Source organism: Zalophus californianus, chromosome 7 (assembly GCF_009762305.2).
Source record: "Zalophus californianus isolate mZalCal1 chromosome 7, mZalCal1.pri.v2, whole genome shotgun sequence".
In the NCBI taxonomy this organism is placed as follows: domain Eukaryota; kingdom Metazoa; phylum Chordata; class Mammalia; order Carnivora; family Otariidae; genus Zalophus; species Zalophus californianus.
Genome location: NC_045601.1, coordinates 46291684 through 46307755, shown reverse-complemented (window position 1 = coordinate 46307755; position 16072 = coordinate 46291684). Strand labels below are relative to the sequence as shown.

General features: G+C 39.8%; 1 protein-coding gene across 1 annotated transcript in view; it reads right to left on the bottom strand.

The window, feature by feature from the left end:
• FRK (fyn related Src family tyrosine kinase) overlaps positions 1-16072 on the bottom strand; it is a 99991-nt gene that overhangs the window by 33613 nt on the left and 50306 nt on the right. The window contains exon 3 of the mRNA XM_027604175.2: positions 13130-13251. Within this exon, the coding sequence (XP_027459976.1) occupies positions 13130-13251 (122 nt within the window). The remainder of the gene's footprint in view (positions 1-13129; positions 13252-16072) is intronic.

Here is a 16072-nt window from a genome sequence, read left to right as displayed (position 1 = left end):
AGCTCCTGTGCCAAAGTTTCTAATAATATAAGGCAAAGCACGTTTCTAAAATGCATTAGAAATGACTTCATGATTGATGCGATGCTGATAAACAGTTATAAAGTAGCTAATATGCATATATCATTTTAAATACATAGTTTAAAATTAGAGCTATTAATTTATTAAATTGGACTGTATTTATTTCACTCACTTATTACATCATGAACACATTTTGTGTAACTATCACCACATAGTACCTAGATATCTGAATCATTAAGAAAATTTAAACCTTGGTCAATTTTTTTGACATGAATAAAGTAAAATTACTGCAGTTGGATGTGTTTCCATTTATAGCACAGGCTGCTGAAGATATTTTAAAATTGTAAACTTGTTTGGTTAGGCGGCTGCCTTCGGCTTAGGTCATGATCCTGGAGTCCCAGGATCAAGTCCCACATCGGGCTCCCTGCTCAGTGGGGAGTCTGCTTCTCCCTCTGACCCTCTTCCCTCTCGTGCTCTCTATCTCTCATTCTCTCTCTCAAATAAATAAATAAAATCTTTAAAAAAATAAATTAAAATTGTAAACTTGTTTTCAACTAAAATCAGATAATCCTTCCCTTCCCATAAATTAATAGGTCCTGAAACCTAAAAACAAAAACAAAACAAAAATCTCCTGTATTGTTTCTGTAATGGAATGTTATCTCCGATGTGCCACAAGAGGGAGCAAAGCCCCAAAGCAAGGGTCTGATTGAAAGCCCTCCAACAGCCCATAGTTGTAACGAGTGTAAGCAGAAAGTAGAAGCCAGCATAGTGTTTTGGTTTTTTTTTTTTAAGATTTTATTTATTTATTTGACAGAGAGAGACACAGCGAAAGAGGGAACACAAGCCGGGGGAGTGAGAGGGGGAGAAGCAGGCTTCCCGCCGAGCAGGGAGCCCGATGCAGGGCTCCATCCCAGGACCCTGGGATCATGACCTGAGCTGAAGGCAGACGTTTAACCATCTGAGCCACCCAGGTGCCCCGTGTTTTGGTTTTAAAAGATAGACATAAAGCATTCAGCATTGTAGACAGTGTCTCTGTTTGTATAAACACTCTATGAAATATGCTGGTTAGGCTTCTTCAGGATTCTTTCTACAGGATTTTTTCAAATATTTTTTTGCCACTTAAGAGTAACTAAAAGAAATTGATTAGATGCTTAATTTAAGAATCCGGCAGCCTTGAAATGCAAACATTTCGTTATTCTCTGAAGTATAAACTGGATGAGAATGCTCAAGACAAGAATGCTCAGTGGAAAAGAGGAGGAATTAAAAGGCCCGTGGGTCACTAACTCATTTCCAGAGCCAAGATTAATTTCCTATTCGATCCAAAACTCAACCTCATGCTTTCTCAAATGTTCTTCTCTTTGCCTCCTGCTGTCTTCCACTGCTCAACTTTTTTTATTTTCCCCCCCTTGTCCCAGTTTGAGATCATTAAGTTTATATGTTATCTGGGTCCAAGATCCAGAGAGACGTGAGTTCAAATCTCAGTTTGGGCACTGGCTTGCTATTCAAAAATAAAACTCCTATTGACTTGATCATGATCACATTTATAATATATACAGTCTACTACCTTGATAGCTATTCAAGCATATGGGTAGTAATAGATGATTTACAGATCTCTACTTTGTCAAAGTGCTCAAAATAATTCCCATTTTCATCTAAGGAGCATCGTCTGATTTTTTTCAAAGTAAGAAATGTTCTTAACAATGGCCATTATCTGAAAATAAAAATTAATTTTGTGCACACTATTTTCCATTTACTTCTACTCACTATTAGGTAGTGTTGACTGTTGTCTCATTCCCTGTAATGCCCTCCCTTCTTTTTTTTTTTTAAGATTTTATTTATTTATTTGAGAGAGAGAGACACAGCCAGAGAGGGAACACAAGCAGGGGAAGTGGGAGAGGGAGAAGCAGGCTTCCCACTGAGCAAGGAGCCCGATGTGGGGCTCGATCCCAGGACCCTGGGATCGTGACCTGAGCCGAAGGCAGGTGCTTAACGACTGAGCCACCCAGGTGCCCCGATGGCCTCCCTTCTTAATCCAGGAAATAACTGTTCTCTTCTCTGGGTTCTAAATGCACTTTGCATATAAGTGCTTTATATGCATAACCAAATGCTTGTTATAGTGTCAGCTAGTTGTTTATACAATTATGCCACATAACATACACAAAAGAAAGGTTCATGATGAATGGGTGAATGAATAAATCAATGAATAAATTATTAAAAATAGTTCAAAATAAATATGCCTCCCAATATTTTTTTGAAATTGCTTTTCTATATAAAGAAAAGTGAAGGGCGCCTGAATGGCTCAGTCGGTTGAATGTCCAACTCTTGATTTTGGCTCAGGTCATGATCTCAGGGGCCTGGAATCAAGCCTCTTAGCAGGGAGTCTGCCTGTTTCTCAGTCCCTCTGCTCCTCCCCGTCCCTGGCTCTCTCTCTTTCACTCTCTCTCAAATAAATAAATCTTTTAAAAGAAGAAAAAAAAGCGAGGCAAGAAAAAAATTAGTAGCAAACTATTAAAATGATTCAACCTTTAGTAAACAAACATCTATCAAAAAATTTTTTCTACACGCAAGACACTGTGCTAAGTCCTGGGTACCTTGCTCATATCCCAAAGTAAAAAAAAACAAAAACAAAAAAAAAACGGTTAGGAAGAGGGGAAGTTCAAGGGATGGTCATGTAATAGCTGGTGTTCACCTTGTAGGAAGCACGGTTTGACTACAGAGAATAGGAAAGATTAGGCTGGGAGACAGCCTTGAGCAGTACCATAAAGGGCTGAAATGTCAAGGCAGATAAAAATTTATGGGGTATGCAAAGGAGAGTTATCAAAGGCTTTGACTCTTCTAGATAAAAGAGATTAATGAGATTCAATATCCAAATGCAATGCATAATCCCTTATTGCATCAAAACACAAATAAATAAACAAAGAGCTAGCAGGGACATTAGGAGAGATTTGAGTATATACTCTAGAATAGATAATATTGTTCCATCAGTGTGAAATTTCTTGAGTTTAATAATGGTATTGTGGTAATGTAAAAGTATGTCCTTATTCCTAGGACATACATACGAATACTAAAGTTTTTAAAGGTGAAGTAACATGATATCTGCAACTTCTATATAAATATCTATATAAAGAGACATATATCAATATATGAATGATGAAGAGAAGAGAAATGTCACAAAGTATTAAAACTGGTGAACTGGAGTGAAGGTTATACAGTTACCTTTTTAACTTTATCAATAAGATTCGGGGAAAAAAGACTTGTGGGGGGTATAAAAGATATTGTGGGGGGTTATTTATTTATTTATTTAGTCTTTCATCAGTGGTGAATTTTTTTTTAATGTTTATATTGAGTTTTGGTGTGGGAAAAGAAGAGTGTGGAAAAGAATTCTGAAACCAACTCAATTTTCATTCTTTTGAAATTATTTTTTTCCTGGATGCTCACAGAATTCTTCTTTTACCCCAATACTAAATTATTTTGAAAAGACACACTAGGTATAGATCTTTTTACATGCAACAATGTGAGTCCTTTTCATCGACAAGCACAGATTTTCTTTTTTAACTCAAGAAAGTTTTCTTCTACTACATATTTAACTGTTGCTTCCAATTAATTATTCTTATAAATTTCAAGAAAAGTCTCCTGTTTATGCATTATCTGCCCTCACAAATTTTCACGTTTTTCTTCTGTCTCTGAGAGCATCTCAAGTCATTCTTTACATCCTTAAGGTGACAATTTTGCTGTTTGCTATCTCCATCTTTTGCCTTTTTGTGCTGCTTTTTATGCCTAATTTCTTGGAATTTGTATTTTCTTGAATTTTATAACTGCAAATCAAATGCTTTCAAAAATTTTCTTCTGTTCCTTTTAGTAAATATGTCTCCAAAGGATGACTTTTCTCTACATCTTCAGATTACCATTTATCATCTCTTATATTAGAATTTTTTTCCCCAAACCACATCTTACAGAAAAAGAAATGGTTCTCTAATCAAGTGGCTTGGGAAACTCTGGGTTGAAAAGTTAAGTTTCTTTGCTATAGGACTTTAAGACTTTCATGTGCTTTGTCGAGTCAGGGCAGAGGCAATGAGGTGTTCTCCAAATGCATTTAACCCCTAAACCTATTCTATGGGTCACTTTCAGTTTATCAAAGACTTCATGTGCTAGAACATAAGTTGGGAAAGTTTGTTATTGAGTATACCGAATCTCATTACTTCTATTTTTTCCCCATTATACTCAATGAAAAGAAACTTGGCATTTCAAAAAAAAACATATATGCACAGGTCCTCCTCTCCATCCAGTTGAATAAGCATACATTTCCTTCTCTTGGTGCATGCACAGCAGGGCTGCTAACGCACCCAGCTTCTGCGCATATTGCAAATGTTCAGCAACTGTTCAGCCTTCCACCTTTGCTGGAAGAAAGGTGGATCTTCTCCTACCCCCTGGCACACCTGCTGACAGTAAGGAACAGAATTCAGTCCTTGCTATGGACTGATGCTTGTCTCCTCCTCAAAGTCATCTGCTGAGGCCCCAATCCCCAGTATGATGGTATTAGGAAGTGGGCCTTTGGGAGGTGCTTAGGGGTAGATGAGGCCATGCAGGTGGAACCTCCTGCAGGGATAGGGCCCTTATAAGGAGAGGAAGACACCAGAGCTCACACGTGATGTCTTTCTCTCTCTCTGCCATGTGAGGATATAGCAAGAAGGCAGCCAGCTCCAAACCAGGAACACTCTTCATCAGACATTGAATCTGCTGGCACCTTATCTTGGACTTCCCAGTCTCCAGAACAGTAGTTTGCTGTTTTAAACCACCCACTCTATGGTACTTTGTGATAGCACATCAAACCAAGATAGTAATGCTGAGTTGTTTGTTCAACCAGAAGAATGCGTGAAAAACACAATTACAAGAGAGAAGAGTTCTCATTTCTTTCTTTCTACAAGGTTAAATTCACCTAGTTTGCAGCACACTATCATTGCCTGTCAACTTCCATCTTTATAACATTTACTGTTCGGGAAGTTCATTTACTGTTCTCACTTGGATGGAGAGAAGGAGGGGGCGACCAATGGATGCCAAGGGAAGACCCAAACCACCAAGCCACTCCACTCAGGCCAGCAGTGGCTGCCTGGTTTCCTGGTGGCAGCATATCCTGCCTCAGAAACATACACTGAGCACAGGCCAAACCATCCCCCCTTCTTCATGATTAGCCCTGACCTGATGTGAAAGTCAAAATCTGTTCCAGCCCCTTCTACGTCAGTTCATCTACATTCACACTGAAGTAGGGAGAACGTCTACCCAGAGTCTAACAAATCATCAATGGACAGACTCCATTTACAGAGCTGCTCTGATTCTGTACCTCTTATGTATGTTCTTTTTTAAAAAATATTTTATTTATTTATTTGAGAGAGAGAGAGAGCATGAGTGGGGGGCGGACGGGGGCAAGAGGGAGAAGCAGGTCCCCCGATGAGCAGTGAGCACAAAGCAGGGCTCCATTCCAGGACCCGGAGATCATGACCTGAGCCGAAGGAAGCTGCTTAACGGACTGAGCCACCCAGGTGCCCCTCTTATGTATATTCTTGAATATAAAACCAGAGGATGCTAACTCAGATAATTTCATCTAGCCATTATTTCCAACTAGAAGTACAAAATGGGACTAAATGTAAATAATCAGTTTAATCTGGCAACTAATAAAATGAAAAAAATAACAGAATGGAATACATCATGAATTACAAAAATGAAGCAGTTTCCCCGACCTCCACATGACTTATCAACTTCCCACTTATTTATTTAATATCTGGAATTTATTATTATAACATTACATTCAAAAAGCAATAATAATATGCATCATTTCTTTTTTGTGTTTTCCTCCAAATAGCTCAAAATATTCATACAGAAAGGTTTTTTTTTAATAAATAAAACAAGGTAAGCAAAACCAGAAATGAAAATTGAGATGAATTAGTATGTGGTGTTCAGAGATAAATGAAAGAAGAAGAAAAAAAAAAATAGAATGCAAGCCCCTAAAGAATACTGTGGCTTCTAGAAATGTTAGTCATAGATTTTCTTTTCTTTTTTTTTTAAGATTTTATTTATTTATTTGACAGAGAGAGACACAGCGAGAGAGGGAACACAAGCAAGGGGCAGAGGGAGAGGGAGAAGAAGGCTTCCCGCTGAGCAGGGAGCCCAATGCGGGGCTCTATCCCAGGACCCTGGGATCATGACCTGAGCCGAAGGCAGACGCTTAACGACTGAGCCACCCAGGCGCCCCTAGTCATAGATTTTCAATAAGAGAGAAGATTTTTCCATGAGCCAGTGCCCTAGAGAAAAGGTTCTTTGCCTGTGCATCTGTGTGTGTGTATATACAGACATAAACACAGATACATGTACTACATAATAAAATGTTAATTTAACTTTATAGAGTATTTAAAACATTTGAAATATAATTTATCAGTAATAATGTTAAGAAAAGGAAACGTTAAGAAATGCCCTAACTCACAAAAAAAGCCACTTGCTATTATAGGCAATGATATTTGCAATTAAGCTGAATACAACTAAATTATGTCTTTAATTAAAAGGCATTTTCTAAGATGACACCAACATGTTTAAAATTTAATACATTTTATATGAGATACTGGAGTTATTAACATAAAGATTTCTTTCTGCAGCACGTGCACTTTTTGAAAAGCAAAACATCTTTAACCAATATCAAAATGCTCCCAGAATCCATAGAAGTTTCATGGCATAATAAATTCAAGGAGCAATTTTTTCCAATCATTTAATACTGGTTCCTACTTGAGATATACAATTGTATTTCCATTCATGGTTAACAGTAATAGAACTGTTGACACACTCTTGTGGCCACTATGTCCACATTAATTTTAAACGAAGAACAAATGGATGGTTCAGGGGACAGGTATGAAACACACGGACTCTTGCCGTTGGGCCAGCAACAGATGAGCATGAGGCAGCAGATCTCAAGATGTCTGGGCATAATAATGGCTTCTCAGTGGTCAGTGAAAGTGAGTTTGGGTTTAAACCCTGTGCCAGGGAGACAGACAGAGGCCACACTACAAGTGATGTCCTTTTTCAATTTGGTCTCGTCTACAAAAGTCTTATTACCTGGAAACAACTAACCTGTCAAGGTGAGAAATAGTCTGTCTAAAATAAGCCTGAAGCCCAGCAAATAGGATTATTTGTGATCTTGCATGGTCCAGACTTCAGAGGTGTAAGAAAGTGACAATGGCCTTGCTTATCTCTGCTCCTGGTGGACTGTAGGGTACAGAAGTGAGTGTTTGAGCGCCTGCTGGCTTTACAAATGATACGGCAACTGTGGAGATAGAGAGGAAGAAAGTAACAGAAGCAAAACGCGTGCGTGTCTTCTGCTCAAGGAATTTATAACCTAGTTTGAGAAGCACATTTTTTACCTACAGTGAAAGAGGTGCTCATAAATACAAATGAATCTTGGAATATGAAAGTTCGATGTGAAGGACAGACACAAGGTCAACACGAAAGGGTGAGCATCTTCCCTGACGAAGCTGCTGTTCTCATTAGCTTTTGAGTTACCCTCAGAATTAATCTATAACACATGCAGAAATATTTACAAGGTGGTATCACTTTGTATCCATGGTATCACTCAGGGTAATCATCCATATTATTCAGAAAGTTGCTTCAGATAACTCCGGCCACTTTCAAGCGTCAAAGCTACCCTCAGTGAGCAAACACATAGTCGCCCCCGCTGAAGGCCTTTAACGAAAGTGATATCCTTTCTATAAGACACTTCTACCCTTTGTGCAATACTTTAATCAAGGGCAATCTATTACTTGGAAGGGCAAAAACAGTGATTTGGTTCCAATTATCTCTATTTACTTTAAAATTAAAATATGTCACTACAGAGGCCTATCTTATATTCTTAAGAAGGGACTTCACAGCAATTACAAACTATCATAAAAGTGCATATTCCATGGGACGGACATGTTCACTGTAATGGAAACTTATCATAGTAAGTACTCTGCTCAAATTCAGCAGAAACAAGTCAAAAAAAAAAAAGAGAGAGAGAGATAATGGCTACTCGTATGTTCACCATATGTGCATTGCCTCAAACATCTCTAGGCGTTCTTGCCCTGGTCTTTTCTCCTCTCCCCCTTATGCCATCTCCTCCTATATTTCTCATCTTGACACTATCCCCCCCTCACTCAAGTCAGAGATCCGAGTCATCCCAGATTCTGCGTCCCGACAGTACCCCATTTCTGATCAGCCACCAACTCCTGTCAGTTCCATCTTCTAATTCTTTCTCACCTCCCTTTCCTACTCTCTATTTGCCATACCTCTGCCCTGGTTCAGGCTGTCATCTGTGGAGATAAGCAGGACTCTCTAGTGAAGAACCCTAGGAGTTCATTCTTGATTGTGTGGCAAGGACCCACTGGGCCTGTTTCACTGTCACCCTCTATCAGGAGGGGCTGCACCTAAACTCCACTTCTAAGAAATCCCATGGTTTCCTTGGATGAAAAAGGAGCTGCAGTTTCCACCATGCCCAAAGCCCATAGGTGGTGAGATTTCCAAACAACCTGGCAAACAGTTGATATCCAAGCCGACTGCACCAAGACAAAGCTGCTGTTGTGAGTCCTCGGGCGATTCCCACACTTGCCCCCTAAGAAAAGCTCAGCAACAGATGGGCCCTGTGGCTTCTGGGGCTGCCCTGTGCCTGAGTGGAGCCTCAGTGGGACCAGCTGAGCTTGGGTCCCGTTGCCCCTTTGTGCGTAATGCTGATGAACTCTGCCACCTTGCACCTGTGATTTCAAACAGTGACAAGTGATGCCACTGTGTTTGCCTGTCACTCCTCCGCAGACTATCACCTGTAAACCTCGTCCCTTCACAAGCTCTTGAAGGTCAGACCAGGTCGCTTTCTGCCTAAAACTTCCCCCTGTAGAACAAGGTCCAAATTCCTCACATGGTACACAAGGCCCTAAATGGTGTCGCTCCCACTTTCCTTTCCAGGCTCATTTTCTACTATTCCTTCTCTCCTCTCCTCAACTCCATCCCCACTACACAAGCACACGCACACACACACACACAGACATATAACCCTGTGCATTTGCCTTCCCACACTGCTACCTGGCAACAGAAATTGGCCAGAACACAAATGCTTCCTCCTCTGTGAAACCTCTTTGCCCCCCTCCTTAGAGACTGGGTCCCTGCCCCCACCGCCTCTCACTAGACAGCTTATAATCTTCCCAAAGACTGGGCCCAGGGACTGTGCCTTGCTGTCTTCACTGCCCTTCACCTAGCAAAGGCCTGGCCCATGGTAGGCACCTGAATGTTTGTTGAAGAAATAAGCAAATGTACAAATAAATGATGTCAACTCCTGAATGCATCTCCCTGAATACTGCTGAGGAGCTTGTTTGCCTCGTGTCATCGACGTGGTCATTTTTCAACTATCCTCAATCTGTAATCGCTTGCTCTTGAAAGGGTTTCACTGAGGACTAATCTGGAATTCCCTCTACTACTCTGGAGGCTTTTGTATGCAGAGTTGCCTAAAGTGAAATTACAATGTGCAATGCAGAATCTCTTCTGAAAAACCTACCTGCAGCCCAGTTTTAGCCCTCAAAGTGTATTTTCTTCAAAGTGTATTTTATACAATAATATAAATGCGTATAGAACTCAAACATCAACTTAATATTAATGGTAATAACAATAATGATTGTCTTTAAAGGACTTCATTGAAGTCAAAAAATAGCCAAACAAGTTGACATGCAATCGAAATTTTATATTTTTTATCAGAAAAACAATTCACTACCAGTGAGAAATAACAGTAGGGCTGCTAAAACTACCTGTCAGGCATCAAATGAAGACAGATTCTCTGGCTACCACATATAATATGTAATATCCAAAAGTGCTGCTATAATTCACAGCTAATTAATGTCTTGCCATTATGAGAAGTGTCACGGCCCTAACTCTCTTTCCAGATCTACTCAGACCTCAGAAGAGCTGACAGCCATGCAAGGATCACAACAGGCCAATTAGCACCCACCCCAACCTTGGGCTGCTGCTTCTCCAGCCTGCCCTAGCACCAATAAATCATGCTCCATCATGAAGCTCTTCTGACAGCTGCAAGCCAATGCTGCCCAAGGAATAAAGACAATACTTCTAAGGAAAATGCATGTGGGAAAGACAGGGATAAAAAAGGGGTATTATTTGCCTTCCTTTGGCAGCACACAAGTCAGCAAAATGGAAGACCATCAATTCAGACTTATTAAGGGAACAACTGCGCTAAGAAATAAATCCATGGTATATCTGAAGATCCTCAGTGGTAATCAACAGTCAGCAGTTGGGTTGTTTGTTGGTGTATTTGTTTGTTTTAATGTGGACATACTGAAGACCTTTTTCTTTCCATTTTTCTCTTGGATCACCCTCCTTCTGGCTAATAAGAAAATTTTCTTTTCAGTAGAATATAATGGTCTGCATTTACTTTGTCCCCCAGTGAATACACAGCAATCAGATAATTTGTTTGAAAGACTCTAAATCGTTTGACTTCATTCAAAAAGAATATATAATGATATGCTGGTTTCCAAGAAAGTCCTACAAAGCTTCCTAAATCCATAAGCAAGCACTAGAGTATTCTCAGCACATAAAAGTCAATATCCTTGTAATTTTGTTCTAAGCCTGTAAAGCTGTTTTGTTCCATAATATTCTTAGAAAGTGTTCAGAACAGTCACTGCAGCCTGGGCATTATTCAAACATATAACTCAAGCAATTCTACTTTTAGTTTGTTTTCCTCATGGAAATCTTCTTCTCTATGTTTAATGCTAATCTAAAACATATAATCTAGCTCTTAGCTAAATAATGATTACCTAATTTTGCATATAAGTATTGGGAAAGCCAAATAAACAAACATGGATGCACTTAAATTAGGAATTCTCTTCTATCTCTTATCATTAAGCATAGAGATTTCCAAAAGACTCGTTTTTCTTCCTCTGAGTATAATAGTCTTATGGAAATATTCAAATATGTATCTATAAGGATGTTCACTGCATCATACTTTATTAACAGCAAAACAGCTAAAAATAATGAAAATACATAAAACATGAAATAGATTAAATGATGAATTACCCATACAATGTAGGTTATGTGGTTTCTAAAGATAATGATGTAGACGAATATGAAAGGACATGCAAAATTGTTCACAGGACACTGAGAGACAGAATAAGAAAAATGCAGCCTAGATCCACTGTGTGTGTGCACACACAAGTTTGTGTGTATGTATATATAAATATAGATATGCATATATACACATATCTATATTTACTTTTCTTTATAAGATGATCTCCATTTATTTTCTGAATATGAGGGTGTGTTTGTTTAAATAAATATACTTACAGGTGAAGCACAGAAAAAAAAGCTTGCCAGGAAAGGTATTTCGGTATTAAAAATACATCTTCAGAAGGTGATATTTTTGATTCTTCTTTGAGCTTCTCTATTTATATAACAATGTTGATATTGCTTTCATGATCAGAAAAAAGTTATTAGATCTAATAAAATATTCATGTATGTCACCTGGGTGTGTATAGGTGTGCCCTGGTATGAAGTCACAGGCTGATGGGTCATCAATTCTAAGTGGCGAATGCCTATCCTGTATCAGTCATTGTACTGTTTTATTATCACCTTGGGTATAAGCAAGATTAGAAAGGTCAGTGGCACATCATACTGGAGCACATTTCAAAAACGGTAATCAGAACAGCATCCTCTAAGGAGGGGTGGATTGAAGCCAAACAATTTGAGAACACCATATTCATTTGATGCAGGATGAGGCAGGGGCGGAAGGATGGAACCTCTGAAAAAAGGTGCTTCAACACCTCTGCCCTTAATCCTTTCCAGGTCCCATCCATCTGCCCCGATATTTGGACTGCCTAGTGTAAGTAAGAAAAATGGGTCCCCAACACACACAGTCTGGCCTGAGTTCAGGTTCAATCAAAGTTCCTAGGACATGTGAGCTCAAGGCGTGCTTCCCCAGTGCACCTTGGAGGCTGTCCTGACTTCAGCTCAGTGAGCCAGGCAGACAAAATCAGGTGCCTGGGCATGGTATTTAATAAACATTTGCTGCAGGGCAACAGGGATAAAGGAAGGCAAAATCCTTTCCCCCAAAAGGTTTATATCTAGACAGAGTGCACGCTTTAAAGGGGATAATAGCACACAATGCGCCTGGACAAAACAGAGGTCAGAGCAGAGTCAGGAGAGAAAAAGTCTCACATGACAGATGGTCTGGATGGTCTTGAAGAAAGGACGTTCTGTGGCCTTGCAACATACACCGAGAAACAGATTCTTTAAAGACTTCTTTATTTGTGAGAGAGAGAGAGAGAGAGAGCATGAGCAGGAGGAAGGGCAGAGGGAGAGAGAGAGAATCTCAAGCAGACTCCCTGCTGAGTGTGGAGCCTGACCCAAGTTGGGGGTGGAGGGGCTCCATATCATGACCCCGAGATCGTGACCTGGGCCAAAACCAAGAGTTGGATGCTTAACTGACTGAGCCACCCAGGCACCCCGAGAAACAGATTCTTGAAGGCAGAGACATGCATGTAAGCACCTGTAATTATCAAAGACAATTCTCAGGTGTTTCTTCCTTCCTAAGACAACATAAAGTAAACATGTATTTGACTCTTAGTTAGAAAACTAACTACATTTGGCTAAATTTTACATGTCATGGAGTTAACTAAATGCAATTGCATCCAGCATTTCAATTCATTTTCTATTTACCAGGCAAAGACAAATGAAATGCAAAAACTCAAACTATATTGGGGAAAGATCAATTTTGACAACAGTGTAGTTTTCACTTTTTTGCTTATCATTTCCCTAGAAGGATAGACCCTTAGGTAATACAAAAGTGAGAAAATGCGGCCAGATCTATATGATTTTCATTTCATATCCAGAGCGCATGTATTTGTTTACAGAGACTCCTATCCATAGATAGAAACTGCTTGCTAATTTCTGTATTACTCTTGGGTAGTTCAGATTTAATTTGGTACTTAATTATGAAAATAAGAAATAAGGCAAATTTCAGATTAACTTGTCCATGTTCACACAGCAGGTTCATTCCTACAGACTCTCAAACCCACACCTAAATCACACAAAATAATGCCCATACCTGAAAGGGCGAAATCTCCTTTCTGGCTTTCACTTTCTCTGATTAGAAAGGCACCAGTCTGATTTTCTGAATATAATAGTTGTTTTTCTGCATCTGTTCTCTTGATTGCTCCAAAGAACCACCTAAAAAGAGACAGATGTAAACTTTAATTAACCAATCAAGAGTCATTTTTTTAAGGAGCAGAAAGTTTGGCAAGAAAGTGTTCAAACATCAGAAATGTTTGCTATTCTTCAGTGAAACTATTACAGGTATAAATGTACCTTTCGATACTTGAGATGATTTTTCTGGATGTCTGTAACCCTCACCAGGAGCCTTTTAAAAATTATAGAATAGGAATTTGGCTGATGCCTGCTACCACATTCCTTCTCACATCTGTATTCTGTCTGAGAGGTAATGTGTCCTCCTTCTGTCAAATTCAAAGCCTCCAGGGTGGGCCCACCACATTAGCCGGCTGGGTTCCATGCTCTATAATTACTCATCATCACCATCAAACTTTCACCACCTCACCTAACACCTTCTAGGTGTGAGGAGGCAAACATTCCAATCAATGGATTCATATACTCCACATTAAAGTGTGAACAATTAAAAATGTAGTTCTCTGGGCATTAATTCCTTCCCCCCCCCCACTCCATCCATTACTGCCCAATGCCACCATAATATGAGACAATTTTGCATGTTTAGGAGAAACTTATCAAATATAAAGGAAATTGTCCTTGGTGGAGAGATGATGTGAAAAAGATGCTTCCACCTGGGAAGTATCTTCCTAGGGCCACCCCCACTTCTTATCTTTACCCTCCTATCCTGAACATTCCAGAAATATAAAAGTCAGATACTGAACACACACGTTTGTGAATGTGATTAACCCTAACAAAGAATTATGGACTTTATTTTATTTTTGAGATTTTATTTATTTATTTATTTGACAGAGAGAGCACAAGCAGGGGAAGCAGCAGACAGAGGGAGACGGAGAAGCAGACTCCCCGCTGAGCAGGGAGCCCAATGCAGGGCTCGATGCCAGGACCCTGGGATCATGACCTGGGCTGAAATCAAGGGTTGGATGCTTAACCAACTAAGCCACCCAGGCGCCCCAAGAATTATGGATTGTAACGCTGGAGCCAGCCTAAGATGTATATCGAGTCAGTAGACACTAATGTTATAATAAAAGGAAGTTGAGAAAACCTGCTTTTCACTGATGGCCCCTCACTCTAGAGTCACAAAGTTAATCTTTATCATTTAAGATTTTAGGTACAACAAAATCTTAGGTACAGATTTTATCTTTTCGGGTATCATCTTTAAAAATGTAGATACTCAAAGAGAGGAAATGTAGGCTTGAGGGAAGATACACAGGCTGTGTGAGGAGCTGCAGGCTGAGGGAGGACATACAGGCCATACCAAATTGGCTCCAATTGGTCTGACAGGTCATGGATATTGGAGAGTATGAGTGCACTGAGGGTGATACAATCGGAAGGAAGAGGGGAAAGGAAGTGAAAAGAGAGACATTAAAACATAATCATTACCTCCTAGCAAAGGCAAGGTGCTTGTTTACCATTTTGCCAATCATCAAGTTGGAAATCACACAATCTTAACTATATCAGTTAGGATAAGCCAGGTTATATTAGAGTAATGAACAGTGCTAAAAATCTCCATGGTTTAAGACAATGAAGACCTGTTTTTCTCTCAGCTGCATGTCCGAAAGGTTGCCCAGGGCTCTGCTCTAGGTCTATCACTAGCACTACCAGGGCATTTCTGTCTCCACGCTTCCACGATGGCTGAGGCAGGAGTAAGACATGTGGCCAATCACAGACTGGTTCCTGGAGTTTCTAGTTAAAGCTTCTATACAAGAATGAAACTCTTGCAAATAAGTCCTATGTTTGTGCCTAAATGCAAAGAGAGTAGGAAACGCAGTCGCACCGTTTCCCAGAAGGCAGAGCTGGAATCCTACGTGGTAGACTGCACTAATGACCACCTCACCAACTCAATATCAGGGACCAAACTGATGTCCACAGACTACTGTTTGTCGGACAGAAACTATGGAAGCCAGGGAAACATTCGAAGGGGCTATGTAATGAATTCACAGAAAAATAGAAATGCATGTTTTCTATGACTACAGAAATAAGTCAATAGAATAATGGGGGGGAAAAAAACCTCAAACAGACCCAAACACACAAATTAGAGATGAAAGTGCAGATTATTCAATAACCAATATTAGTACCATGAGTAATCCATACGGAAAAAAAAATTGATACTACTTACAACATACAACATTGTTCTATGTAGATTAATGACCTAATGCAAACTTTAAAAACTTTGTGAGGCTACCAGACTAGGGAGGGTTTCTTAGATAAGAGAAAAAGAAAAAGAAAAAGACATAAAAACCTTAAGGGAAAAGATTGATAATATTTCTTATACCACAATTAAAAACTTCTACAACAGCAAGATTATCGTGAAATAAAATTAAAATACAAACCACAGACCTGGAGAAAATATTTGCAAAGTATATAACCAAGAATAGGCATAGTAATCAGATTACATAGAGACATATAATCAATTAAAAAAAAACAAACACGGGGCGCCTGGGTGGCTCAGTTGGTTAGGTGCCCTACTCTTGATTTCGGCCGGGTCATGCATGGTCTTAGGGGCCATGGGGTCAAGCCCTGCCTTGGGCTCTGCGCTCAGAGGGGTGTCTGCTTGGAATTCTGTCCCTCTCCCTCTGCTCCTCCCCTGCACTGGTGCACGCCCGCTCTCTCAGAATAAATATATATTTTTAAAGATTTTATTTTATTTGACAGAGAGAGAGAAAGCACAGGCAGGGGCAGAGGGAGAGGGAGAAGCAGACTCCCCAGTGAACAGGGGGCCCATGACCCCAAGACTCCGGGATCACGCCCTGAGCCGGAGGCAGATGCTTAACCGACTGAGCTACCCAGGCGCTCCTAGAAAGAATTT